General features: G+C 65.9%; 2 protein-coding genes across 4 annotated transcripts; one reads left to right on the top strand and one right to left on the bottom strand.

Annotated features, from left to right (window-relative positions):
• Positions 1–305: 305 nt before the first annotated feature.
• FLII (FLII actin remodeling protein) lies at positions 306–11155 on the top strand. The gene is made up of 30 exons (XM_049791326.1): positions 306–452; positions 1672–1782; positions 2957–3028; positions 3203–3283; positions 3766–3851; positions 3998–4159; positions 4265–4368; positions 4462–4637; positions 4724–4881; positions 5020–5104; positions 5404–5551; positions 5697–5830; positions 5946–6158; positions 6240–6419; positions 6493–6575; positions 6657–6731; positions 6981–7064; positions 7131–7302; positions 7386–7490; positions 7711–7902; positions 8051–8239; positions 8341–8480; positions 8597–8822; positions 9028–9182; positions 9311–9371; positions 9461–9589; positions 9694–9800; positions 10070–10175; positions 10287–10352; positions 10541–11155. Exons 1-30 carry the CDS (start codon positions 390–392, stop codon positions 10673–10675), a joined length of 3798 nt encoding a protein of 1265 aa, XP_049647283.1. The 5' UTR covers positions 306–389; the 3' UTR covers positions 10676–11155.
• Positions 11156–11429: 274 nt separating this feature from the next.
• LLGL1 (LLGL scribble cell polarity complex component 1) lies at positions 11430–24656 on the bottom strand. 3 transcript variants are annotated; one of them, XM_049791338.1, is made up of 23 exons: positions 24335–24656; positions 21341–21438; positions 18924–19005; positions 18703–18833; positions 18113–18271; positions 17861–18023; positions 17621–17756; positions 17479–17533; positions 17173–17330; positions 16865–17082; positions 16668–16735; positions 16189–16342; positions 15668–15772; positions 15181–15473; positions 14929–15082; positions 14696–14849; positions 14302–14585; positions 13751–14015; positions 13519–13633; positions 13309–13403; positions 13059–13182; positions 12856–12935; positions 11430–12594 (listed from the first exon to the last, which is right to left on the bottom strand). In XM_049791338.1, the coding sequence occupies exons 1-22, from the start codon at positions 24413–24415 to the stop codon at positions 12857–12859; spliced, it is 3171 nt and encodes a 1056-aa protein (XP_049647295.1). In that variant the 5' UTR covers positions 24416–24656; the 3' UTR covers positions 11430–12594; position 12856. The 3 variants fall into 3 exon arrangements, with proteins under 3 accessions (XP_049647295.1, XP_049647296.1, XP_049647297.1); XM_049791339.1 differs by having other exon boundaries at positions 18718–18833; XM_049791340.1 differs by lacking the exons at positions 21341–21438; positions 24335–24656 and adding an exon at positions 19425–19443 and having other exon boundaries at positions 11431–12594.
• Positions 24657–24989: the final 333 nt, after the last annotated feature.

Genomic DNA, 24989 nt, shown 5'->3' with positions numbered 1-24989 from the left:
GGGCACAGCCCGGGGCCGCCTCCGAGCCCCGACCTGCTCAAGGGCAGGACAGGACCGGACCAGACCGGACCGGACCCCCCCCCCTCCTCCTCCGCCGCCGCCGCCGCCCCCCGCCCGCACTCACTCACTCACCCCCCCACCGGTGCCCGCACGTGCCGGCGCGCCCCGCAGCCCCCGGCGCTGCTTCAGCCAATAGGGGCGCGGCGCGGCGCGACCCCGCCCACCCACGCTCGGAAGCAGAACCCCGACTTTAAACCCCTCCCTCCGTTGAACGTCAGCGCCGGGGAGGAGCTGGGTGGGGAAGGGGGTGTGGCCTGAGCAGGGCAGGGCAGGGCGGGGCGGGGTGTGAGGCCGCTGGGTCCTCCCGCCCTTCCTCCGCCAGCGCAGCCATGGCGGCTACCGGGGTCCTGCCCTTCGTCCGCGGCGTCGACCTCAGCGGCAACGACTTCAAGGTGACTGGGGGGGGGAAAGGGAGGGCACCGGGAGCTGGGGAGGAACGACACAGCCCAGCCTCAGGCCCCGAGCCCGGGCCCGGACCCCGCAGGGCCCTGTCGGGCCTGGCCCGGCCCCGCAGGCTCAGCTCGGCCCCCCCCGGTCCCGGTCCCGGTCCCGGTCCCCTGGGGCTGGGTGATGTCGTCCCGCTCCTGGCCCCACACCGGGGGTCCTCGTCTAGGGGCAGACCTGGCCCCTGACCCCGTAGGCACTCTAGGGCCTGGCGATCCCTGACCCCCCAGCCCCTACAGCTGGGCAACCTCTGCCCCCCCCCAGCCCCTGGGGCCCCAGAGAGACAAGTGATGTTGCCCCCCCAGCTCCCAATCCCATAGGACTGGGCGATCCTAGCCCCCCGGTTCCCAATCCTGTAGGACTAGGAGATCCCATTCCCCCAGCTCCCAATGCCATAGGACTGGGAGATCCCAGCCCCCCAGTTCTCAATCCCATAGGACTGGGCGATCCCAGCTCCCAATCCCATAGGACTGGGCGATCCTAGCCCCCCGGTTCCCAATCCTGTAGGACTGGGAGATCCCAGCCCCCAGCTCCCAGTCCTGTAAGACTGGGCGATCCCAGCCCCCCAGCTCCCAATCCCGTAGGACTGGGCAGTCCCAGCCCCCCAGCTCCCAGTCCCGCAGGACTGGGCGATCCCAGCCCCCCAGCTCCCAGTCCCGTAAGACTGGGCGATCCCAGCCCCCCCAGCTCCCAATGCCATAGGACTGGGCGATCCCAGCCCCCCAGCTCCCAATCCCGTAAGACTGGGCGATCCCAGCCCCCCAGCTCCCAGTCCCGTAAGACTGGGCGATCCCAGCCCCCCCAGCTCCCAATGCCATAGGACTGGGAGATCCCAGCCCCCCAGCTCCCAGTCCCGTAAGACTGGGTGATCCCAGCCCCCCAGCTCCCAATCCCATAGGACTGGGCAATCCCAGCCCCAAAGTTCCCAATCCCATAGGACTGAGCAATCCCAGCCCCCCAGCTCCAAGTCCCGCAGAACCGGGCGATCCCAGCCCCCCAGCTCCCAGTCCCGCAGAACCGGGCGATCCCAGCCCCCCAGCTCCCGATCCCATAGGACTGGGTGATCCCAGGCCTCTCCCCGACCTCACAGGGCTGGTCAGACTGAGGTCCCCAGATCCTCACCCCATGGGGCAGGTGGTTTTCTCACCATCCTCCTCTTCCTCTCAGGGCGGCTACTTCCCAGAGCATGTAAAGGCGATGACCAGCCTGCGCTGGCTGAAGCTGAACCGCACGGGGCTCTGCTACCTGCCCGAGGAGCTCGCTGCCCTCCAGAAGCTGGTAAACCGCACATTTTGGGCAGGGGATGAGGCTCGACGGCTCCCACTGGGGCCGCAGGGTCAGACAGGGCCCTGCGTGGTGGTGCTGAGAGCCTGGTGCCTGCCAGCCTCATGGCTCATCAGCAGATGCTCTGGTGTCTAATAATAGGGCTGAGCTACAACGTGTGGTTGAAATTGGATGCAGGAGCTGTTAGGAGTGGGGTTGAGACAGACTAGTACTCGGTTTCACCTTGTTTTCCTAGAAAACCAGACTAAAAACCTCACTTAGATCCTCTGCCCTTTAATAGAAGGGAAGGGTGAAGGTTTAGTGTGGGGAGCATTAAGGTTTGGAGGCTTTTTTTTCCCTCTTCCTTTGCTAAAAGATATAAAGAGCAGTAGCTGGCAGCTGCCTGGCTTTTTTTTTTGGGCAGCTTGAGTTTTGTGCACCACCAGGCCTTTGGCAGAATCCGTGGCTAAGCTTTGCTTTGGCGGTGTCCTGCAGCACGTTATGGACATCGTTACATCGGTGTCAGTCAAACACAACACTTTAAACGCTGCCAAAAGTCCTCGTCACCGTGCCGGGTGTGCCCTGCTCAGCGGCAGCAAGTGGGGAGGCCCTCCGTGCTGCTCAGAGCTGCGCTCCCGCCAGTCCTGACAGATGCTCGGGGGCCATGGCTAGACTTAAAACCTGGCATCTTGCCCACAGTCTGCCAATTCCTCATTTTCCCAAGCAAGTAACAGCTGGGCAGGTGATGCCCAGAGGAAAACAAAATTTCCCCTGGGCCCTCCTCCAGCCTTGCCAGTCCCCACATGTCTGCCCATTTCCAGATCACCCAGCGAGAAGCGTTTCCAAGAACTGGGGTCTGTTTGCTCGGGGACTCTGTGGGACTGCCCCAAGCCAGCTGGGTAGCAGCCCAGAGCACCCCGAACCCTGCAGCAGGGCTGGGATGTCTCAGCCAGATCTGTCCCAAGGAATGAGGGGTCCAGAGGCAGCATGGGCCTGCTGGGGCCAGCCAACCAGTTTGAGACTGGGAGCATCCCAGCAGCCTCATGTGGGTTGGAGCTGAGCTCACCCCATGCCTCTGCGAGCCCCCAGCTCTCCTGGGATTGAGGAGCTCCCCCATCGATGCAGGGGCCCAACGGCTGCCCCGGCTTCTCTCTCTGCTCACTGGGGCTTGTCTGCATTTTCCCTGCAGGAACACCTCTCCGTGAGTCACAACAACCTCACCACACTCCACGGTGAGCTCTCTGGCCTGCCCTGCCTCCGAGTAAGTGTCCCCCCATCATGCATCCCACCTGCATCAGAGCTGGTGTCCTCAGGCACCTCTTGGCCAGCCTCTGGCTCTGGGGGCACACGAGGATCATCCCTGGCCACCCTGGGGGGCTCAGCAGGCGTAGAGCCGGTGGGTGGCTGCAGTCGTGCCTCTCTCTCCCCTTTCAAGGCTATCGTGGCTCGTGCAAATAGCCTGAAGAACTCGGGAGTCCCTGATGATATCTTCCAGTTGGATGACCTCTCGGTGCTGGTAGGTGCAGAGTTTCCTCGGCTAATGTGAGAGCCAGCTCCCAGGTCCTGCTCCTGCACCTTGGTGGCTCCTAGTGCTCCTTGGGGAGCATGGTGGGGCTGAGGAGCATCCAGGGAAAAGGTGCAGGGAATAAATCAGGGCTCAGTGCTGCCTGGCTCCCTTTGACTTTCAGGTGCCCAGGCCATTACTAGCTTCCCTGCGGCAAGAGCTCCTGTGCCCTTTCAGCACCAGTCCTGACCCTGTGCCTGAGCGCCGGGGAAGCTGTGTGCGGACAGGATAACCCTATGGCAATGCCTCCTTTAAAGGCTGATGCCGTGGCTGGGTTCCTCGTGTGCTTGTCCAGCTTCTGCTGCCGGGCACTGATCCGCAGGACTGTAGGCAGGCCATGCCCCTGAAGATGCTCCTCAGTCCTCAGGTTTGGGTGGTGGTTGCTGGATGCGGGGTAGAGGATGATGCCTGCTTTGTTCTCCCATTTGCCCCAGGACCTGAGCTACAACCAGCTCACGGAGTGTCCCCGGGAACTGGAGAATGCCAAGAACATGCTGGTCCTCAACCTCGGCCACAACAGGTGGGTCCAAGCCATCTCCCTCTAGCCATGGCCACCTCCATCCGTCACCCCCTTTCTCTCTGGGTCCTGCTCTGTGCCCCTCTTCGAGGGAGACCCAGGGCTGGTGCAGGTCCCAGGCAGCCCTGAAGATCCCCGTATCCCCGCAGCATCGAGACCATCCCCAACCAGCTCTTCATCAACCTGACGGACTTGCTCTACCTCGACCTGAGCAACAACAAGCTGGAGAGCCTCCCACCACAGATGAGACGCCTGGTCCACCTCCAAACTCTTATCCTCAACAACAACCCCCTCCTTCATGCACAGCTCCGGTAAGGTGCCATTTTCCAGGCTGGATCCCACAATGCCGGGGCTAGGCCGGGTGCTTGCTCCGGCCCTAACTCTCTCTCTGCCCTGTGGTTCTCCGTGGTCCGCAGGCAGCTCCCAGCGATGACGGCCCTGCAGACCCTCCACCTCAGGAACACCCAGCGCACACAGAACAATCTGCCCACCAGCCTCGAGGGCCTGGTGAACCTGGCAGGTAGGGCTGGGGAGCCAAGCCCCACAGTGCACAGGGCTCTCTCGGCCCTGGCGTGGGTTTGGCCGGCGGCTTCACCCCGTTATCTTCCCACAGACGTGGACCTGTCCTGCAATGACCTCAGTCGTGTCCCCGAGTGCCTCTACACCTTGGGCAGCCTGCGGCGTCTCAACCTCAGCAGCAACCAGATTACAGAGCTGTCCCTCTGCATCGACCAGTGGACCCAGCTGGAGACCCTCAACCTGTCCCGCAACCAGCTCACCTCCTTGCCTGTATGTCCCTGCCTGTACATGGCGTCCCTGTCCGTGCCTCCGTGCCACTGGGTTCTCCCTTACTCTGCCATGTCCTCCTTCCCCAGTCAGCCATCTGCAAGCTGACCAAGCTGAAGAAGATGTACCTGAACTCCAACAAGCTTGACTTTGATGGGATCCCCTCAGGCATCGGCAAGCTCGCTAACCTTGAGGAGTTCATGGCGGCCAACAACAACCTGGAGCTCATCCCCGAGAGCCTTTGCAGGTTGAGGACAGCCCCTAGCCGGATCTGCTCTGTCCCCAAGAGAGGACACAGAGGCTGTGTGGTGATATGGGGTCTCTGAGTGTCCCTGAAGGAGATGCCCCTGGCCTGGCCCTTTACCAGCATCTCTGTGTCCCACAGGTGCTCCAAGCTGAGGAAACTGGTGCTGAACAAGAACCGCCTGGTGACACTGCCAGAGGCCATACACTTCCTGACGGACATGGAGGTGAGAGCCCCACGCCCCCTCTGCCTCAGGGGGGGTCCACCACAGCCCCAGCGTGTCCCTGGGATCTCAGGGCTGTAGGTGGGATGGAGTGAGGTGAGGACAGGGTGTCTTGGGGCCAATACATCCACTCTGGCACGTGGTTCAGCCCAGGCAGGTGGTGGATTCAGGGCTCCCTCCACGTCCCCTCACCTCACCAAAGCCCAGGGTGCTCCAGAGGTCTCCCATTCCAGCCCACATCCTCAGCGTCCCCATGAGACCATGCTTCAGAGCAGTGAGGTCTTCCATCCCCTCCTTGGCAGATCCTGGATGTGCGCGAGAACCCCAACCTGGTGATGCCCCCGAAGCCGGTGGATCGGACATCGGAGTGGTACAACATTGACTTCTCCCTGCAGAACCAGCTCCGTCTGGCCGGAGCTTCCCCGGCCACTGTCGCAGCTGCCGCAGCAGGTAAGCATGCAGGGACGTGGGGGATGATAGCCTCTGCCTTGGGCAGCACCCTGGGAGAAGCTGGAAAATGAACCGTGCCCCACAGCATGCTCCACGCAAGGCATGGGTGTCCCGGCTGCCTCTCACCTTGTCCCCGTGTCCCCAGGGAGCGGCACCAAGGACCCGCTCGCCCGCAAGATGCGGCTCCGGCGGCGCAAGGACTCTGCCCAGGATGACCAGGCCAAGCAGGTGCTGAAGGGCATGTCGGACGTGGCCCAGGAGAAGAACAAGAAGATAGAGGTAGGGTCTGTGGTGGGAGAGGGGCCCCAAGCAGCACCGCATGCCCCTGGCCCAACCCAGGTGCCGGCAGGAACCCAGTTGTCACCAGCTTGGTGACGTGTCCCCGTCCCCACAGGAGAGTGGGGAGGCGAAAGCACCGGACCTGAAGACACGCCGCTGGGACCAGGGTCTGGAGAAGCCGCAGCTGGACTACTCGGAGTTCTTCAGCGAGGACGTGGGGCAGCTGCCCGGCCTCTGCGTCTGGCAGATTGAGAACTTCGTGCCTACGCTGGTGGACGAGGCTTTCCATGGCAAGTTCTACGAGGCCGACTGCTACATCGTGCTCAAGGTACCCGGGGAGGACCAAGGGTCGCCCATGTCCCCAACTTGGGGCCGCGGCCATCCCATCTCACAGCCCATCCCTCCTCAGACCTTCCTGGATGAGAACGGCTCCCTGAACTGGGAGATCTACTACTGGATCGGGCAGGAGGCCACGCTGGACAAGAAGGCCTGCTCCGCCATCCACGCCGTCAACCTCCGCAACTACCTGGGAGCCGAGTGCCGCAGCATCCGTGAGGAGATGGGGGACGAGAGCGATGAGTTCCTCCAGGTGAGGCTGACTCCCAGCCCCCCCATAGCCCCCAGCCTTGCCTCTCCCACCCTCACCCCCTCCCTGCCCCCAGGTCTTTGACAACGACATCTCCTACATCGAGGGTGGCACGGCCAGCGGCTTCTTCACCGTTGAGGACACACAATATGTCACCAGGTACCGCTGGGGCCAGGGGCTGGGGGGGGATGCGTGGGGCAGGTCGTGCCCCATGTCCCACCGTGGTTGTCTCTCCCGCAGGCTGTACCGTGTCTATGGGAAGAAGAACGTCAAGCTGGAGCCGGTAGCACTGAAAGGGACATCGCTGGATCCCCGGTGAGGAGGGGGGACACAGGGTCCCTGCGGAGGGACAGAGTGCTGGCAAGGTCCACCCAAGGCATCATAGCTGCAGCTCTGGGGTGAAAATCAGCCGTGTCAGCACCTTTCTACAAGGATGTGGGTCCAAACCCCACTTGGCAGCCCCAGCAGCTGCAGTGTCCTGCTCCACAAGGGCCCCTGGGGTGGGGAGGACACTCGGTGCACCCCGCTTTCTCCTGACTGTCCTCTCGCCTCTGTATCCACCAGCTTTGTTTTCCTCCTGGACCACGGCCTCAACCTCTTCGTGTGGCGTGGGAGCCAGGCCACGCTGAGCAGCACTACCAAGGCCAGGTAGGGCTGGTTGGGGGGCTGGGGGTGCAGGGAGCCCACCTCCCATCTCACCCACTCCCGCCACAGGCTCTTCGCCGAGAAGATCAACAAGAACGAGAGGAAGGGCAAAGCAGAGATCACGCTCCTCACCCAGGGCCAGGAGACACCTGACTTCTGGGAGGTTCTTGGGGGTCAGCCCGAGGAGATCCGGCCCTGCGTCCCCGATGACTTCCAGCCCCACAAGCCCAAGCTGTACAAGGTGGGGAGCCATCGTCCGCAGGGCTGTCAGCGCTGCTGGGGACCTGCAGCCCCCCCTCACCCATGTCTCCATCCCCTCCGCAGGTCGGCCTGGGGCTGGGGTACCTGGAGCTGCCCCAGATCAACTACAAGCTCTCGGTGGAACACAAGAAGAGGCTGAAGGCTGATCTGATGCCAGAGATGCGCCTGGTTAGTAGGATGGGGCGGGAGGTTCTCCCAGTCTGACCAGTGAGACTGGTTTCATGCCCCTTCTGCCTCCAGCTGTGCCCTGGGAGAGGCACGTTCGGCCCACGGGGCCCGGGTGGAGGATGCTCTGCTCTTTCTGGCTGTCTTTTGGGAGCCGGCAGGGCGTTTTCCAGCCAGGAAAGCCCGCTGGTGCCTGACCTCCTTTTCGCTGCGGTACCTTCAGCTGCAGAGCCTGCTGGACACCAAAAGTGTGTACATCCTGGACTGCTGGTCCGACGTCTTCATCTGGATCGGGAGGAAGTCGCCGCGGCTGGTGCGGGCGGCAGCGCTGAAGCTGAGCCAGGAGCTGTGCAGCATGCTGCACCGGCCCAAGCACGCCATGGTCTCCAGGAACCTGGAGGGCACAGAGTGCCAGGTAGGGCAGCCCACGTGCCTGCGAACGGTCACAGACCCCCGGGCAGCAGTACTGAGGAGGGAGACGGGGACACAGACCCCTTGGATGGGGTGCTGGGTGCCAGAGAGGGTGCTGTGGCCCAGAATGAGTTACCTGCTCCCCAATTTAGGTGTTCAAGTCTAAGTTCAAGAACTGGGATGACGTCCTGCGCGTAGATTACACCCGCAACGCCGAGACGGTGCTGCAGGAGGGGGGCCTTGCCGGCAAGGTCCGTAAGGATGCCGAGAAGAAGGACCAGATGAAGGCCGACCTCACGGCGCTCTTCCTACCCCGCCAGCCCCCCATGCCCCTGAGCGAGGTAGGACTGGGGACCATCCTGTGCGTCCCCGTGTGGCGTTGGGTCGGGTGCTGATGGAGGGGCTGGGTGGCCGCTGGCTGACAGAGCACACGGGGCCGCAGGCGGAGCAGCTGATGGAGGAGTGGAACGAGGACCTGGACGGCATGGAGGGCTTCGTGCTGGAGGGCAAGAAATTCGCTCGCCTGCCCGAGGAGGAGTTTGGTCACTTCCACACCCACGACTGCTACGTCTTCCTCTGCAGGTGAAACCTGGCTCGTCCCCAGTCCGGGGCTGCTGGACCCCCTTGTCTCCCCCATCTCCCTGCCCAGACCCCCAACCTGCCCCATCCCTGACATCACCCCCTGTTCCTGCCCTCAGGTACTGGGTGCCAGTGGAGTATGAGGAGGAAGAAGAGAAGAAGAAGAAGGGTGAAGGCAAAGGGGAGGAGGACGGTGAGGAAGAGGAGGAGGAGAAGCAGCCTGAGGAAGACTTCCAGTGCATTGTCTACTTCTGGCAGGGCCGGGAGGCCTCCAACATGGGCTGGCTTACCTTCACCTTCAGCCTCCAGAAGAAGTTCGAGAGTCTCTTCCCTGGCAAACTGGAGGTGACCCTGCTGCATGCTCCTGGGGGGTGACACAGGGGTCCCCCAGCTTTGCCTCACTTCTCTCCCCTCCCATTTCTGCCCCCCAGGATAAGGGCAGGGAATAGCAGCAGAGATGGGGGCTGGCAGGGGGGTGCAGCTGGGGCTTGGGATTGTGTTTTGGGGAAGGGGGTAGCCCATGGCCCTACTGACACCCACCTCTGGCCAGGTCGTGCGCATGACCCAGCAGCAGGAGAACCCCAAGTTCCTCTCGCACTTCAAGAGGAGGTTTGTCATCCACCGGGGCAAGCGGAAGGACAGGGCCAGCCCACCCCAGCCCAGCCTCTACCACATCCGCACCAACGGCGGGGCCCTCTGCACCAGGTTAGTCCTCCTGGGGGCTGCTCCGAGCCAGGGAGCACCCATGGGTGCTGGGCTCCTGGCGGGGTATGTGCCAGTGGGAACAACTGCCCAATCTTTTGCTGACTGTGCCTTGTGGGCTTCTTTTCTAGGTGCATCCAGATCAACACAGATGCTGGTCTGCTCAACTCAGAGTTCTGCTTCATCCTCAAGGTATTGCTCATGCCTGAGCATCCTCAAGGATGCTCGGCCACTTGCCCTGCTCCCTGCCTGGGCAGCTCTGACTCTCTGCACTCCCCCAGGTGCCCTTTGAGAGCACAGACAACCAGGGCATCGTCTACACCTGGGTGGGCCGGGCGGCCGACCCCGATGAGGCCAAGCTGGCTGAGGACATCATGAACCACATGTTTGACGACTCCTACAGCAAGCAGGTGAGCGGGTGGGAGCACAGCGGGTCTTGATGCCCCCTTACCTGGGTGGCAGTGACCACCAGAGTAGGGGACAGCTGTGCTCAGCTCTGTCCCTGCCCTCACAGGTGATCAATGAAGGAGAGGAGCCTGAAAACTTCTTCTGGGTAGGCATCGGGAGCCAGAAACCCTATGATGAAGACGCCGACTATATGAAGCACTCCCGGCTCTTCAGGTGGGTCTTGGTCCAGGAGGGGCTGCTCCAGTCTGTGCTGGTCCCCTTCCTCCCATAGTGCCCAGGCCATACTGGCCTTCACCAGGGGCTCGGTCCTCCCAAGCTAGCCAGGGCACGGCTCCCCATGACAGGCAAAGCCCCTCTCCCAACTCTGTCCATCCCTGGGCATCAATTAGCAGGAAACAGCTGCTCCATCACGTCGCTTCCTTGTGCACAAGCTGCGTCCTAACAAACTCTTTGATGCGGTCCCCTTCTGACTCTCCCCGCAGGTGCTCCAACGAGAAGGGCTATTTCTCCGTGTCAGAGAAGTGCTCCGATTTCTGCCAGGATGACTTGGCTGATGACGACATCATGCTGCTGGACAACGGGCGGGAGGTGAGCCAGGGCCGTGAGGTTTTCCTGTGTCTGGGTCCAGGGGCAGCGCGGCAGGGCCTGGATCTGCCAGTGGCTCCATCGGCTGAGCCCGGCTGCACGTCCTTCCCACAGGTCTACATGTGGGTGGGCACCCAGACCAGCCAGGTGGAGATCAAGCTGAGCCTCAAGGCATGCCAGGTAGGGCCTCCCTCCTGCTTTGCTGCTTGGGGGGGTGGGCAAGGATTTGGGGCTTCATCTCCCCTTGGGGCCCTGATCCTGCCCCATGTATGGTGCTGCAGAGCTCCCAGCAGACCCCCAGGCTGGGGAGCACCACCCCCCAAAGGTAGGCAAGGGTTGGGGACCCCCACGGCTCTGCTCTACCCCAGGTCTACATCCAGCACATGCGCTCCAAGGACCCCACGCGTCCCCGCAAACTCCGGCTGGTGCGGAAAGGCAACGAGCCCTGGCCCTTCACCCGCTGCTTCCATGCCTGGAGCGTCTTCCGCAAGCCACCCGCCTAAGGGTTGGGGGCACCCAGCGCTCCGGCCATGGCCCCCACGGCAGGGCCGGACCCCCCTGGCACCCTGCGCTGCCACACATGCCTGCTCCCAGCCAAGCTCGACTTGGAGCCGCTTCTCTCTGAGCTGGGGCCAGCGGGGAGCTCTGGGGCTGACCCTCTGTCCCCCCCCTTCTCCCAGCATGGGGCCAAGCTCAGCCCCTTCCCTTCCTGGGGGGGCATACGGGACAGCATGGGCCCCTGTCACACCCTGCTTGGGGATGCTGCTGCCCCAAACCAGTGCCGAGCTCCCCCTGCAACTGGGGGACAGGAGAGTTTCCCAGTTTGGGTGGGAGGATGCTTTGCTAAAGAGCACTGAGGGTGGGGGAAGCAAGGGGCTCTCAGCCCTGGGCCTTACAGCCAGCCCCGCTGTCTTGGGGGATGGACCCCCGGGGGGGGCAACCCACTGGTATCATATCAATAAAGGCTGCACTTCTTACCCTGAGGCCGTGCCAGGCTCTGACTGCACCCGTCTTGCTCCCAAGCAGGGTCGTCGTCCCCCCCCACCCCAATGCTGCCCCTCCACGGCTCAGGGGGCCCCAGCACCCACTTACCTCCAAGCCCACCGCCAAGGCTCCCCAAACACCTCCAGCCTAGCCAGTTGATATTAAATGCTTTATTTTCAATATTAAAAACCAGTATTTTTAATAACTAAACAATGCTAAATTCATCTTACCAAAAAAAAAAAAAAAAAAAAAAAAAAAAAAAGGATGAGGTGGGGGGGGGGTTTCTACCAGGGACACTACAGCCCCGGCCTCGGCAGGCAGCGACAGAGCCCAGGGCAGCGCTGCCTCGCCTGGACCCCCCCCAGCCACACACGTACCGCAAGAGAGCCCGGAGTGGGGGGGGGAAGTCTGAAACCACCCCAGATCCCCAAAATGAGAGGGGCAGGTGCCAGGCTGAGCCCTGACGGAGGGATAGAGCCGGCGTCACCGCAGCCCCCTGCGAGGACGAGGACGGGCTGGGGAGCCCGGCAGGGATTTGGCACAGTGAGAACCCCCCCCCTCCCTGGATGGGGCAGGAGGGGAACTGGGGCAGCCCATGCCCCATCTGCCCCCAGCACCAGCACAGACCAGGGCCGGGGAGCCAGTGTCCATCCCGTCCCCCCCACCGCAGCATGATCCCATCCCAAACCCACCCGTGGCAGGAATTAGTGTTCAGAAAGGAGCAGCAGGCATAGAGCCCAACCTGGAGAATAGCCCTTGGAGAAGCCACTAAGAGAAAAAGAAGGCCACCTGTGCCCCCCCCCCCTCCTGTGCCCACCCCTGGGCTGCTCAAGCCCTCCGGTGCCCATCTGGGAGCCAGGGGGGCCACGCTGGGCTCCCCCCCCACCCCAAGAAGGGGACAGTCCCTGTGTGGCAGCCGGAGCCTCCCGGCAGGCAGGGGATGGGGCTGTAAACTGCAGGGAGCCGGGCATGTAAACACAGACCAGGGTTTAGGGGGGGCCATGCCCAGGGGCTCCCGGCCCCCCCAACTCCCCGAGGGACCAAAACCAGGGGATGAGGTGGGGGTCCACAAGCCCCAGCCCTCCCCCCTGGAGCCGAGGAAGCAGCAGCATCCCCCCGGGAAGGGGGTTCTGGAGCAGGGGATAGTGACACTCAACCGTGTATAAAAAAGAAAATTATCTTCCCCGGGAAGAGTTTGTGCACCACGGCCCCCGGCTCAGGGCTGGTGGGGAGGAACGGGGGGGGATCCGGGGCTGGCAGCCGGGCAGGGAGGCGTGGGGGGAAGCGTGCCGGAGCCGGGGCGCGCCAGCAACCAGCACAGATGTTAGAGAAGAGGCAAGTCTACGTTATGTGGGGAGGGGGCGCAGGGTGGGGGTCCAGTCGAGTCACGCGTCCCGGGAATCCGAGCACTGAGATGGGCTGGAGAGGCTGGCGATGCCTGTGGGTGATGCAGACCCTGAGAAGGGGACCTGGGGGGGGCTGGGACACGCTGCCCTCCCTGCCTCTACAAGCCCCAGGGACCCCAGCCCCATCCTCCCTGTGATGGATGGGGATACCAGGACATTGCATTGGGGTCCCAGCTCCAAACCCCATGGTACCCCAGGGGTTGCAGCCGGAGCCACGTCCGCACCGTGCCACAGGGGGCCACCTGCCCCCCACCCCCCGTGCCCACCCTGGGGACCACCGGCCCCTCACGCACCTCACTTGATGAGGATCCCCGCGGGCCGGGCTTCGTCCTCGCTGGCGTTCCTCAGGTTCCTCTCCGCTTCTTCCGAGGACCTGGGGCAGAACTGGGTGAGAGGCAGCCGGGGCAGGGCAGGGGGCCATCGTCGCGGCCCCTCGGTGCTGGCGGCAGTGGCTGTGGGCGCCGGTTACACCATTTTTCCCCCCCCCTCCACTCACGCCAGAAAATCCTTCACTTCCTCCACGGTGATGTCGCCGGTGGTGTCCAGCGGGTTCTCCATGCTGCTGTTGGGGGAGTCGATGGGGCCGGGCGAGAAGGCGGCCGGGTGTTCCTCGGGGGACCCTGGGGAGCCATGGGGACGGGAGGGCTGGGAGGGGGGCAGCCAGGACACGAGGCCAGCCCCGGTGTAGGGCCCAGGGGCGGGGGGGGGAATGCGGTGTGAACGGCGGGGATGGGGTGATCACTCACGGTCGCTGTTGGTGGGGGAGCGTCGGCCCTCGGGGCTGCGCGGGACGTGGGTGCCGTTCGCCTGCGGCAGCTTCGGCGTCGCCGTCGAGCTGTTGCTGGAAGGAAACGGGGTGGTGGGGGGGAGAAGTTACTGCCAGAGCCGGTGCCATGGGGTGGGGGTAAAGGGGTGTTGCTGTAGCAAAGCCACCGTGTCCCCGGCGCCCGTCCCACCTGAGGCAGGAGGTGTCCTGGAGCCGGGAGACTTCTAGCCGGCACAACGGCTCCGTCACGTTCCTGGCGCTCAGCGAGAAGCGCTCGAACTCGGACGGCGAAATTAGGTAGAAACCTAGAGGTGGGGGGGGAACAACAAAGAGCCTCAGGGACCCCCGTCGCGGGGCTGCAGCCAGAGACAACGTCCCATCTATGAGGGACATCACCCCCAGCGCAGGACTGGTGCCCTCACCCTGGCCATGCTTGGTAAAGACGCAGGAGGCGATGCCGCTGATGTCCTCTTTGCGGATGCAGCCATAGTGGACCTGGGGCCGCAGGCCAGGCACGGTGAAGATGTGGATGTCACCCAGGTTGGTGAGACAAGCCAGGCAGTTCTCCAGCCGCTCCTCGGAGCCGGCGCTGGCCAGGCTCACCAGGGCCACCTTTCGCACCCGGCAACCCTCATGCGCCGTCAGCTTGAATTTGGTCTTGGCGCTCACTTTAGGCAGCGTGAAGACCTGGGGGGATGAGAGGAGCCGGGTACAAGGGAGGAACAGGAACCTGCGGGGTTTCAGGGGTCACCCGAGCAGCCTCCCACCATGGAAGCCCTTGGCAAAAGGCAGCCTTGCCCTTGGAGCCACCACCCCCGGGACAGGTATAGGAGTGCCCCAGGAACCTGGCCGGTCACCTCCAGCCCCTGTCCCTGCGCCTGGGGTGATGGGGACACCCAGAGAAGACATGGGACACGTTGTGGGTGGTGGGTCCCACCCCCGCTGCAGTGGGGACACCGAGCCCCACGCTCACCTTGAACTGCTCCTCGGAGGAGATGAGCATGGAGTGGCTGCCCTGCATGTCGGGGGCCTTGGCCAGGTCCCGTGAGACCTCGTAGGGCTCGGGCAGGGGGTTCCCTCGCCCGTCCAGCACCGCGATGGACACCACCGGTGCCCGGTGCATCAGCTGGATTTCCTTCCCCAGCACCGCCTCCACCGCCCGCTCCGAAAACTTCTCCTGCGATGGCACTTCCAGGGCATAGGCGAACACCGAGCCAGAGTTGGTCCCTGCCCACATCGTGGGGCCGTGGTGGGCAGCTGCAGGGATGGGAGCAGCATCAGAGCCCCCTTCCCTACAGCGTGGCACCAGCCAGACGCAGCTCAGGGGGCTTTTCCCAGGGAGGCGGGGAGGCAGGGGGGGGTCTCACCATCTCGGAGGAAGGTGTCGGCGAAGTAAAGGCAACGCACCACCCCCGAAAGCGAGTCGTCAGCCGAGCGAGGCTCAATCCGCCGCTGCACGGGCGTCATCTCCACCTCGGGGGGTCCTGCTTGCTCCGCCAGCTGCGCGTTGGCTTCCTGCACCTGAGAAGGGGGACACGGGGGTCAGCCCCTGCCCGGTGGGGACGAGGAGCAGTCATGGCAGCCCCCACTCCCTGCCCACCTTGCTGGAGGGGCTGCTGGCGTTGAGCCTCTTCTTGCCCGACACCCGGCTCTTGCGGATGCGACGGAAGGACTGCCGCAGGGACTTCTTGAGGGACTTCACCCGGGACAGGGGCCCCTCCATGGCCAGTGAGTCATTGGGGTGCAGCGTACACCTGCGGGTACCGATGTCACTCAGCACCCAGACCCCTGCCGCATCGCTCTGGGTGGGTGGGGGGGCGATCCCAGCATCAAAATCCACCCCTACCCGTACCTGGCCAGCACGGGGTTACGCCGGTAATAGTCGAAGAGTCCAAAGCCATGGCTGGTGCCGAAGGCCACGAGGTTCCACTCGGAGTGGAGGGTGACAGCGGTGACGGCGGCGGGGGGCACGCACTGCACAAGCACGCTGGGCTGGAAGCCGGGGGCGAAGGGCAGAGGCCCGTTCCTGGGGGCCAACCGGTCATGGCCCTTCCAGGTGAAGCCCTCGCGATCCTGCAGCAGGTCCACAGTGGCCACACTGACGGCGTGCTCCGACTTCTCATCGCTCAGCTCCATCACCAGCACCTGCGGGGGACAAGCGTTGATGGTGGGGGAACATGTGCCAGCCCCACACTAGGACAGCCCACCCTGCTGCAAGCCGGGGGCAGAAGCCCTTCACGGACAGGCACAGGGGTCTGAAGCCCTGAAGCCCCCCCTCCATGCCATGTCTCCCCAAGAGAGGAGCCAAGAGGTGCCCGGCAGCACCCCCTCTGTCCTACCTGCCCTGCCGTGCCGGCCACCACCATCTTGGCCGTGTACTTGCAGAGAGCGATCTTCTGCACGCCCAGGCGTGGGTCATCGCTGTAGGGATCAAAGCAGCCCACCTGCAGGCGAGGAGGGGGGAGCTGGGTACCTTCATACAGCTGCAGGGCAGCCCCCCCCTTTGGTGCACCCCCACGTCAGCCCACCAGCTGGCGGGTTACCGGCTGCGGCGCACGGGCTGCTCCGGGCATCACGCCCGGGAAAAGTCTGTCCCCACGCATCCCCCGGCTCTCCCCCCGCGCCGGGGCAGACCCACGAGATGGGACACACGGAACAAGCGTCTCTTGTGTCCCCACGGGGCGTCACACGGCAGCTGTGCTGAGCTGGGGGACACGTCCCCGGGGCACAACTGGGACGGCTCTGATGGGTGCATCCTCCATGCCCGCCTCTGGGTTTGACCCTCCAGTGCTGATGGAGGTAGGGGGGTGCTGGGGGGGTCCTCAGCGACGTCCCCCCACCCCGGTTCCGGGGACCTCACCTTGCGGAAAGGCGGCCACTCCTCCTCGCCCGCCTGGTTGAGGCTGTCGTTGTGCTCGCAGTCCGTCTGGAAGATGTTGGCGGTGCCCAGCTTGTAGAGGGGCTTTAGTGAGACCCCCGAGGCGTCCCAGAACCGCACCGTGCCATCCTCGTGCCTGACGGGGGACAGGGAGGCCCTGTTAGCACGGAGCCCTGACATCTGCCCGGCTAACAAGAGCTGCCTGTGTGCTGGCAGCCACGGTGCCAGAAGGGGGGGAACAAGGGGGGACAACGCAGCAGCGGGTGACACACTCCTGCCCGGCCATCAAGCTGAATGAGACGGGAGCAGCCCACCCAACAAGTGGCTGGAACCCACTGCCACCCCATCCCACTCCTCCACCGCTGGAAGAGGCTGAGGATGTGTGCATGTGTGTGTGCACATGTGTCCCAGCACATTTTGGGTTTCCCAGGACCCCCCTCCCCACTTGCCAGGCCACTTACCCAGTGAGGAGAAGCCCCCTCTGCGTGGGCTCCTGGGCCAGGTTCTTCCCCCCATCGATGGGCCAAGCCTGGAGGGAAGGATGGAGGGAGGGATAGAGGGAGCCCACCCGTGGGGAGCAAGCATCATCCCTCCGCCAGCCCATCTTGGGGGGCTCGGAGGGATCCCCCCCTCCGCCACTGCTATCCCCGTCACTCACTGCAGAGGAGAGCCTGGGGCTCTGCTGTTCGCCAGCGCTGACGATCCTCTCCCAGAGCTTGAGGGGCACGTTGGAGACGTGGCAGGAGCAGGTGATGGCGGAGGAATGGAGCGGTGCCAGGTACGGGGCAGGGATGGTGGGCCAGCCCGGAGTCTGGAGATCGATGGCCACCAGTTCTTCTTCCACCAGCACAACAAGGGCACGGGGGTTCTCAAAGCCTGGGGAGGGGGGAGATGGCTGCTGCTAGCGGAGACCCCCCCCCCCCACCACCACCACCCGCTCCGTCGGGCCGCCCCAGCAGAACGTACCTCCCTCAGCTGCCTCGGCGCTCTGCACGGTGAAGAAGTCGATGACACGGGAGGTGAAGTCGAGCGTGGCCAGAGTCTGGCCCTGCAGCACGCTGACGCAGTGTCGGTCGCCATAGCTTGCCCGCGGCATCCCCCCGTTGAAGATGATGAAGGGGTTCCTGGGTGGGATGAAGCAGCCTGTATCAGATCCCAGACCCCGCAGAGCATCTTCCCCGGCAGCCTAGGTCCCCCCCCATCACGCCCATCACCACCACCCCCATCATGCCCACCACATCAGAGCAGCCCCCCCATGCCGCGGGGACGTACCCCGACTCGCAGGTCCGCCAGAGAATTTTGCTGATGGCTTTGCAAGGGAATGGACCTGAAACAAAAACATCAACCCCGCGGTTGCATCACCGGCATCGGGATGGGGCAATCAGCCCCCCAACCCCAACAACCCTCCCCGTACCGTAGGGGATGGTGGACATGACGGGCTGCTGGGTCTTCTGGCCGGTACCGCTCACCGCCCACACCATGTACCCACCATCGCTGTGGGAGCTGACGATGCTCTTCCCGCTTTGCTCCCAGGCCAAGCTCTCCAGCTGCTGCAGGAGCACACAGCGGGGGGCTTGACACCCAGGATGGGGTTGGGGGGGGGGGGATACACACGAGGCCGTGGCCCCGCCAGCCCCCCTACCATCCCCGGTACCTGGTTCCCTAGGAAAAGATGCTGGACGGTGCGCGTGCTCTGCTCCCAGAGGACCACCAGCCCCCGGCTGTACCCGATGAGGAGCCGGCTGCCATCGCGCGGGTGTTCCTGGATGGACTCCACCGGCCCCAGAGCCTTCCCGCAGCGGTAGTCATCAGGGACGCTGCGTTAGGGGGGCGAGGACAACACACAGAGGGGGTGTCAGGGGGCCTGGGGGCGGTGGGGAGAGGGCACATGGTCTGCAGGGCTCACCTCTGCAGGATCTCATCCGGGAAGAGGGTTTTGTCCTCCAGCAGCACCAGGGCAGGCAGGGCGAGGAAGTACACCGCGCCGCCCTCGGTGCCCAGGCAGGCCACCGCGCAGGCAGACGTCGGCAGGACCACCGTCACCCGTGTGATGCCAGGAGAGCAGCTGGAAGAGGGGGAGCGGGGGCCTGCATCAGCCCCATGCTGGGTCTGGCGGAGCAGCGGAGAGACCCCAAACCTCCCATGCCCCGACGCTGCATCCCCAGCCCCGCTGGCCCAGAAGGACTGGGACAGGGATGGCCCCAGCACTAACAGCGATAAGAGCCACTTATCACCCCTGGGCCCTGCCAGCACCTAAAAAAAGCTCAGGGCCGTGTTTCACACCCCCCCGCAGCATCCCAGTCGGGATCGGAGGAGCATCCCAGCAGCGAAACCACCGCCACCGAGGGGACCTTGGCTGCCATCCCGCCCGGAGCGGGGACAGCTGCTCCCACGCACCGTTCCCAGCCGGCAGTGGTATCACTCCCAGCCGCAGCCCCACCAGGGTGGGGAGACGGCTGGGGAGGACACCCCCCTCCCCCCCCCCCAGGCAAGTACTTAGCGCTGTCGGACCCTGGGCGTCCCGGGAGGCCGAAGCTGCGGGTCTCTTCCAGGTGAGAGCAGCCGTCCTTCTGGCAGACCTCCCAGAGGTGCAGCGTGTTGTCGTCCAGCAAGGAGAGGAGCCAGCCCTGGAAGGGGGGGACAAACAATAGTGGGGTGGGTGGGGGGCAAGGGGGACTGCTGCCAGCCCCCCCCCCACCCCGGGGACACCCACCTACCTGGCCGGGGAGGAAATGCAGCTGGGTGACGGTGGCCGTCTCCTTGTGCAAGCCCGTCAGCTCCACGCCTGGCGCGCCGTATCTGGGGGGGGCCGTCAAAGAAACAACGAGGGTAGAGCCCCCCCCACCCCAGCCTCCCACCAAATCCCTGGACCGTCCCCAAATTCCACCCAGGTCACAGTTCTGCCAGCAAGCACCAGCTTAGCCCCGTGCCCCTGGGGAGAGCATCCCTGGCAGCACCCCATGGCAGAGCCGGCCTCGGTACCACCGTTCCTGGTTGGGATCCACCAAGCACCTCCAACCGGGATGCCCCAGGCCAGGATGCGGCCAACGCGTGGCTGGGGTGGATGTGCGAGGGCCAGGCCGGCTCCTGCCCTTTGCCACCCCCTTCTTTCTCAGCCGCGGGGCCACGGCCGTGCAGAGGCGCCGGCAGCCCCAACCAGCCCGGCACGAACCGGCAGCAGGGTGGGGTTCGGCATGCGCCGGCACAGCCTCACTCACCCAACTGGTCCCGGCTCCTCCGCCGGCGACGCCGCTCAGCAGGAACCGGGGCAGGACCCGTGCGGCAGCTCCGGCACCACACGGTGCACCCGGACCCAGCACCTCCCCGACATCCCCAGACCCGGCAAGCCGCTTCCCCCCAGTCCGGCATCACCGGTGCATTGCGCAGCTATGTCTTGGCACGCCACGTGCCAAGGGTTTTTGCCAGCCAGCCCCTGCGGTCCTCGTCCCCGGCCACCACCCCGGTGCCCTCGGCGCAGGGAACAAGCCCAGCGGCTCTGCCCAGACCGACAGGCGGGAGCTGTCTGGCAGCGCCGGGCACAGCCGAGCTGGCAGAGCCAGGCCAGAACCACGGAGGCTTTGGTGAGGCCGGACAACAGGGCACGCGAGCGGGAGCAAGCAGGGGACTCTGGGCATTAAGAGGACGGTGGATGCCACCCATCCTCACTCATCCTGAGGTCTTTCCCCACCCAAAATGGTGCCACTGGCCAAAAGGCAGGTAGCCCTCGGGGCAAGCGGCCAGGGAACACCGGTGGCACTGGCTCACCGCTATGGGGGTTCCAAGCCCAGGGACCCCCAGCTACCCCAGGAGATCCCACAAGCGGTGGCAGCCCCTCGATGCCGGGTTCTCTGCAGCCAGATCCACCCAGCCTGGCTGGGGACAACCCATGGGTGCCCCCACTAACCAGTAGCACCAGTCAGGCCAGCTCTGGCTGCCGCCTCGCCCGGCCCCGGCTTCCCCGGCACCATGAACCTCCAGAAGCATCTTCTGGGTGGCAGCCGGAGCAGGGCCCGGTGGGCACAGGCTGCAGTGCCACGGGCAGGACTGTGCAACCCCACTGCCAGCCCCGAGCCGGGCACCACCCAAAAACATCCCCGCAGAGGATGCACAGGGCACCGCAGCCCCCCAAAACAGCAGCTCCGCGGCCCTCGGAGGGGGTTTAACCCGGGGGTGGCTGGAGCCAGCACCCCACGGCGAGGCGGCCAAGCGGAGCGACCGGCGACATCGCGGCCGGGCTGGCACCCAGGCGGCCTCGGCAGAAGAGAAAAAAAAAAACAAAAAAAAAAAAAACACAAACCCACAAAAAAAAAACGCCATCTTTGTGTTCGGGAGGCAGCGAGCCACCGGCCTGGGGGAGGGGGAGCGTGGAACACCCCCCCACCACCACCACCCCCTTCCTTTACCCCGACCCCGATCCGGGCGCAGCCGCCCCCACGTTCCCCCCGCATTCCTGCGGCGCGGGGGCCCCCCGAACGCGGGCCGCATCCAGCCCTGGCCGCCCGCCAGCAGCCCTCTGAAGTCTCCCTGCACGCCGCCGGCAACAAAGCCTGGCCGGGCCCCGCGTCGTCGTCTTCTTCCCCCCCCCACCCCCCACACCACCACCACCCTCCTCGGCCCCCCACTCAGGACTGGGCTCAGCGCCCACCACAGCCCCCCCGCCCCGGCGCCAAGCCGGCCGGAGGTCCCGCTGTGTCCTGTCCCCCCCCCCCCCCCCCAAAAAAAAAGGTTGCACGGATGAGGCCAGGATGGACAGAAGCCCCCCCCCTGCCCCGGGATAAAGGGGAGGGTGACACCGGGAAGCACCCCTCGGCCTGGGATGCCACCCGGGATGGCCGAACCCCTTTGCTCCCCCCATCGTTTCACGCGAGGCGGGGGCTTCCTCCGGCCACCGTGTCCGTCCCCCCCCCACCTCCACCCAGCCCAGCTGCAGCCCAGCTGGACGGAGGGACAGACGGACAGACGCCAGCAGAGCTGGGGGACGGGGCGCTGCCGGGTGGGTCAGCAGCGGCACGGCCACGTCTCTTGGTGTCCCCCAGGATGGGGGCAGCCGGAGGGGGGGTGTGTGTGGGGGTGTGTGTTGCGGGGGGGGGGGGGGGGGGTCCTTACCTCCTGCCCTCAGCGGGGAAAAGGATACAGCTTCACGGCTCCTGCTTTGGTGCCGATGGCCATCACGCGCAGGGCAGGGTCATAGGCCAGGGCGCTGGGCTGGCTGGGGAAGCCGTGCTCCACCGTCTGCCGTGGGGAAAGGCAGGTCAGAGCCAGGACCCCCAATCCCTGAGCCCTCCCAAACCGCCCCCCCCCCCCCCCCCAGCCTTCTCTCGACCCCACGGCTCCAATCCTGCACCAGCCTGAGCTTCACCCCAGCGATGGAGGACCGTGAGGATGCTGCCTTGTCCCCCCTCCCACTGCCACCAAGGGGGTCCCTGGGGAGGGAGGACATCACTCCTTCCCCAATTTCCACCTGACACCCCAAACCAGACCAAATCCAACTGCCACACCGAGGTCCAGCGTAGGTCTGAGCTTGCACAAGCCACCCCGCCACTTCGGGGAAGGGACCCCCCCTCCCACTCTAAACCCCCCTACCCAAGGCGCGGATGCCCCAGGAAGGGTGCGGGGCTCCAGCTCACCCCCACAGGCAGGCAGGACCCCCACCGCGACGTCCCCAGGGGTCCACGGTGCCGGGTGGCGGAACCAGGCAAGCGGGACCCACCAGCGCCAGGGACGTCCCTGCCGGAGCCGCGTGCCGCCCGCGGGCACCTTCCCAAGGAAGTCGCGGCCGGGCGACGGCGTGCCCGGACTCGCCGGCTGGGGAGGGGTTGCCCGCTTGGCAGCGAGGGGGAGATGGGGGACACCCACCGCCCCGGCCCACGGTGAGAGGACCGCAGGGCTCCCGGGGCGGGGGAAAGCGGCCCTCGGGGTAGCTCGGCTGAGCGGCGACGGCGCGATCAGGCGATACGGAGGCCGCCGGAGCCAGACTGGCCGGATCCTGACCCGCTCCCTTTGTCTGGGGCGACCGAGAGGCGCAGCAGGGCGGCTTTTCACACCCGCCGGCGCAGCCACCGTCACCCCCCGACTCCCGCTCCCCTCCGAAGGGTCACCTTCGGGAGCGTGCCAACGGCCCCAGCCCATCCAGGGGGTCCCAGCCTGGCTGCCCTGGGGTGGGGGGGGGTAAGTTAGTGGATGCTTGTGGGTCCCGGTCCTCGTGGCAGCCCCACGCGGGGTCACCCCGAATCCCTCCCCGGGGACGCACATTGCACTGGAGGATGGCGGCGGGAGCTGGGACAGCAGCAGCGTGGGGACGCCGCGGTGATGCTTTAGGTCAGGGACCAGCGCGACGACGCTGGCAAAGACCCCCTCAGCGCTCCCCTGCACCCCAAAGCCCCGGAGAGGGGACCCAGCTGGCAGCCCCCCACGCTCAGCCCTTCCTCCCACCCGGCAGCGGGGCTGCATCCGGCAGGCTGTGCCGGCCCGGCCAAGGCGCGCTCCCGGCCAAATTACAGCAAATCCCAGGCAGATCTGGAACTCGGGAGGAAAAACAACCGTTAATGGGAGGCAGGTGGGCAGCCGACAGCCCCAGCACCGGGCCGGCCAAAGCAAGGCTGCTCCCCGGCCCCCCCAGGACGCCCCGCTGGGTACAGACCCCCCAGTGTGCCTGTTCGGCCAGGATCCGGCCGTGGGACCATCATTCCCAAAACTGGGGGGGGGTTGTCCAGCTGGGCTGAACCTCACACCCCAGCTAGACCCTCGCCCAGAGCCTGGGGGGGACAGGGCTGTGCCGGGGCGGTGGGTGCTGGCTCTGACCCCCCCCGCTCCCCACCACGGCACACCCCAACACCTCCCAGTCCGACCCCGCTGCGGGGGGATCTGGGGGTCCCTCCGGTGCACGCCACCGTGAGTTTGGGCAAGCGCCCGACACCGGTGCCAAGATGCTGCCGAAGGACAGACGGACGGACGGACAGACAGGGTTTTGGCTCAGGCAGAGGCCGCTGCCGGTGTTCTCCTGTCCCCGGGGCCAGGGCAGGAGGATGGTCTCAACATCGCGGGACTACCGGGACGGGGTGCACCGAGCCTCAGGCTGGCACCCACCGGCGTAGACCGTCCTGCCAATGTGCCGAGGGACGGGTCCGGCACCCGAGGGCTCGCCGGGTCCCTCCCCGGTCATTTGGCGAGACCCGGGGGGGGGTATCCCCACCCTGCATGATGGGGCCAAGCAGGGAACCCCCCCCCAGTGCCAGTGGCGGGGGGGGGCTGAGCTCTGGGCCTCTGATGCCCCCGGTCCCCCAGAGACACATCTTTGGGGTGCAAGGGAACCCCCAGGAGTCATCGCCACAGGGCCCTGTGGACCCAGGGGGTCCAGTCCCCCCCATATCCAACCCCTGGGGGGGTAGGGCAAGGGGCTGAGCCCCCCCCATGGGGCATAAGGGTTGCAGTTGGGGATGCTCCGGGGCCTGACAGGGTGGGGGGCCACGGGGCACCCCAAACTGCGGTTGCGGGTGAGCGAGGCCTGGGGGAAGCCACGGGACAGGGGCAGTGCGGGAACCGGGGTGCTCGGGGGAGCCCCCCACCCCGGTGGGGCTGGGGAAGGGGGTGTCGTGCCCGTGAGGGGGTCGCATCCTGCCCCAGGGTGTCCCCCGGGTGTGGGTGCTCCCTAAGGTGGGGGCGTCCGCTGCACCCCAGGGGAGAAGGGCAGCCCCCCAACCTGCCCCCCCACACTCCCGGGGGGGGGGGACGGACAAATCCTGCAACTAGGGGGGGGTCCCGGGACCCACCGCCGGGGTGTGCATCCCCCCTGGGGTGTCCCCACAGCCTGCACCCGGGGGTCCCCCGCACCCGGGGACCCTGCCCACCCACGGGTGCCCCGTTCCCGGGACCAGACCTACTCCCTGGGGAGCGGGGCGGGGGGGGGGGGGGTCTCGGTGCGTGGCACCGGTCCCCGGGAGGGGGGGGGCGGTGCCCCGTGCGCTGCTCCCCTCCCCGGGGGCGGCATCGAGCCCGGGGGGTGCCTGAGCCTGCGCACCGGGGGGGGGGGGGTTGCCCGCATCCCGGTCCCGGAGCCCTGCCCGATACCCCCGGTGGCTCCCGGTGGTCCCCACCACCCCCCCGGGGTCTGCCACCGCCCCGGACGCACCTTGCTGAAGGCGAAGAGGTCGTGGCGGAGGCGATCGCGGTGCGGATCGGCACCCTGCCGCCGGAACCGAAACTTCATCATGGTGGGGCCGGTGACGGCACGGTACCGGGAGGAGCGGGCGGGGCCGGCGATCCCGGGGCCGGTACCGGGAGGGGCTGGGGCGGAAGGTCCCGGTGGCCCACTCCCGGGGCGGGAGGTGCCGGTCCCGGCTGGGGACGGTGCCGGTGCCGGTGGCGGGTCCCGGTCCCGGTCCCGGTACGGGTCCCGGTGCGCGCGCGCCGAGCGCCGAGCGCCGCGCGCCGAGCCCGGGCAGGCACCGCCGCGGCGGGGCGGGGCACGGCCCTGACGGATAACCCTTACAACCAATCAGAGCGCGACCGCGCGCGGCGCGCAGTGCGGCCCCCGCCCAGCCGCGCCGCGCATGCGCCGCCGCTAGGGGTCGATGGGATTTGTAGTCCCCCCGCAGCTCAGGCGCCCTCTGTGGGCGCTTTATTTCTTTTTTTTTTTTTTTTTTAAAACCTCTTTCGTTGTTTTTTTTTCTTTCCGGGGATGGTGGTGGGAGCGACAGCGAGGGCAGCCCTAGTCCGCTCATCCTGCTCACAGGGCTCCCCACAATCATGGGGTGTCTTGGATTCAGGGCCTCATCCTGGCCTAT

The sequence above is a fragment of the Accipiter gentilis genome, chromosome 33, assembly GCF_929443795.1.
Source record: "Accipiter gentilis chromosome 33, bAccGen1.1, whole genome shotgun sequence".
Classification (NCBI taxonomy): domain Eukaryota; kingdom Metazoa; phylum Chordata; class Aves; order Accipitriformes; family Accipitridae; genus Astur; species Astur gentilis.
The sequence above is the reverse complement of the archived record's forward strand: the minus strand, read 5'-3'. Positions and strand labels throughout refer to the sequence as shown.

What these genes read in the sequence shown, in the direction of transcription:
- FLII (XM_049791326.1), top strand. Translation starts at nt 390, where the DNA reads ATGGCGGCTACCGGGGTCCTGCCCTTCGTCCGCGGCGTCGACCTCAGC. An exon ending in ACTGCTACATCGTGCTCAAG is followed by an intron (nt 6,159 to 6,239) that starts GTACCCGGGGAG and finishes ATCCCTCCTCAG; the next exon opens with ACCTTCCTGGATGAGAACGG. An exon ending in ACGACTCCTACAGCAAGCAG is followed by an intron (nt 9,590 to 9,693) that starts GTGAGCGGGTGG and finishes CTGCCCTCACAG; the next exon opens with GTGATCAATGAAGGAGAGGA.
- LLGL1 (XM_049791338.1), bottom strand. Translation starts at nt 24,415, where the DNA reads ATGATGAAGTTTCGGTTCCGGCGGCAGGGTGCCGATCCGCACCGCGAT. An exon ending in ACCTCTTCGCCTTCAGCAAG is followed by an intron (nt 21,439 to 24,334) that starts GTGCGTCCGGGG and finishes TCCCCACGGCAG; the next exon opens with ACGGTGGAGCACGGCTTCCC. An exon ending in ATCTTTTCCTAGGGAACCAG is followed by an intron (nt 17,757 to 17,860) that starts GTACCGGGGATG and finishes GTGCTCCTGCAG; the next exon opens with CAGCTGGAGAGCTTGGCCTG.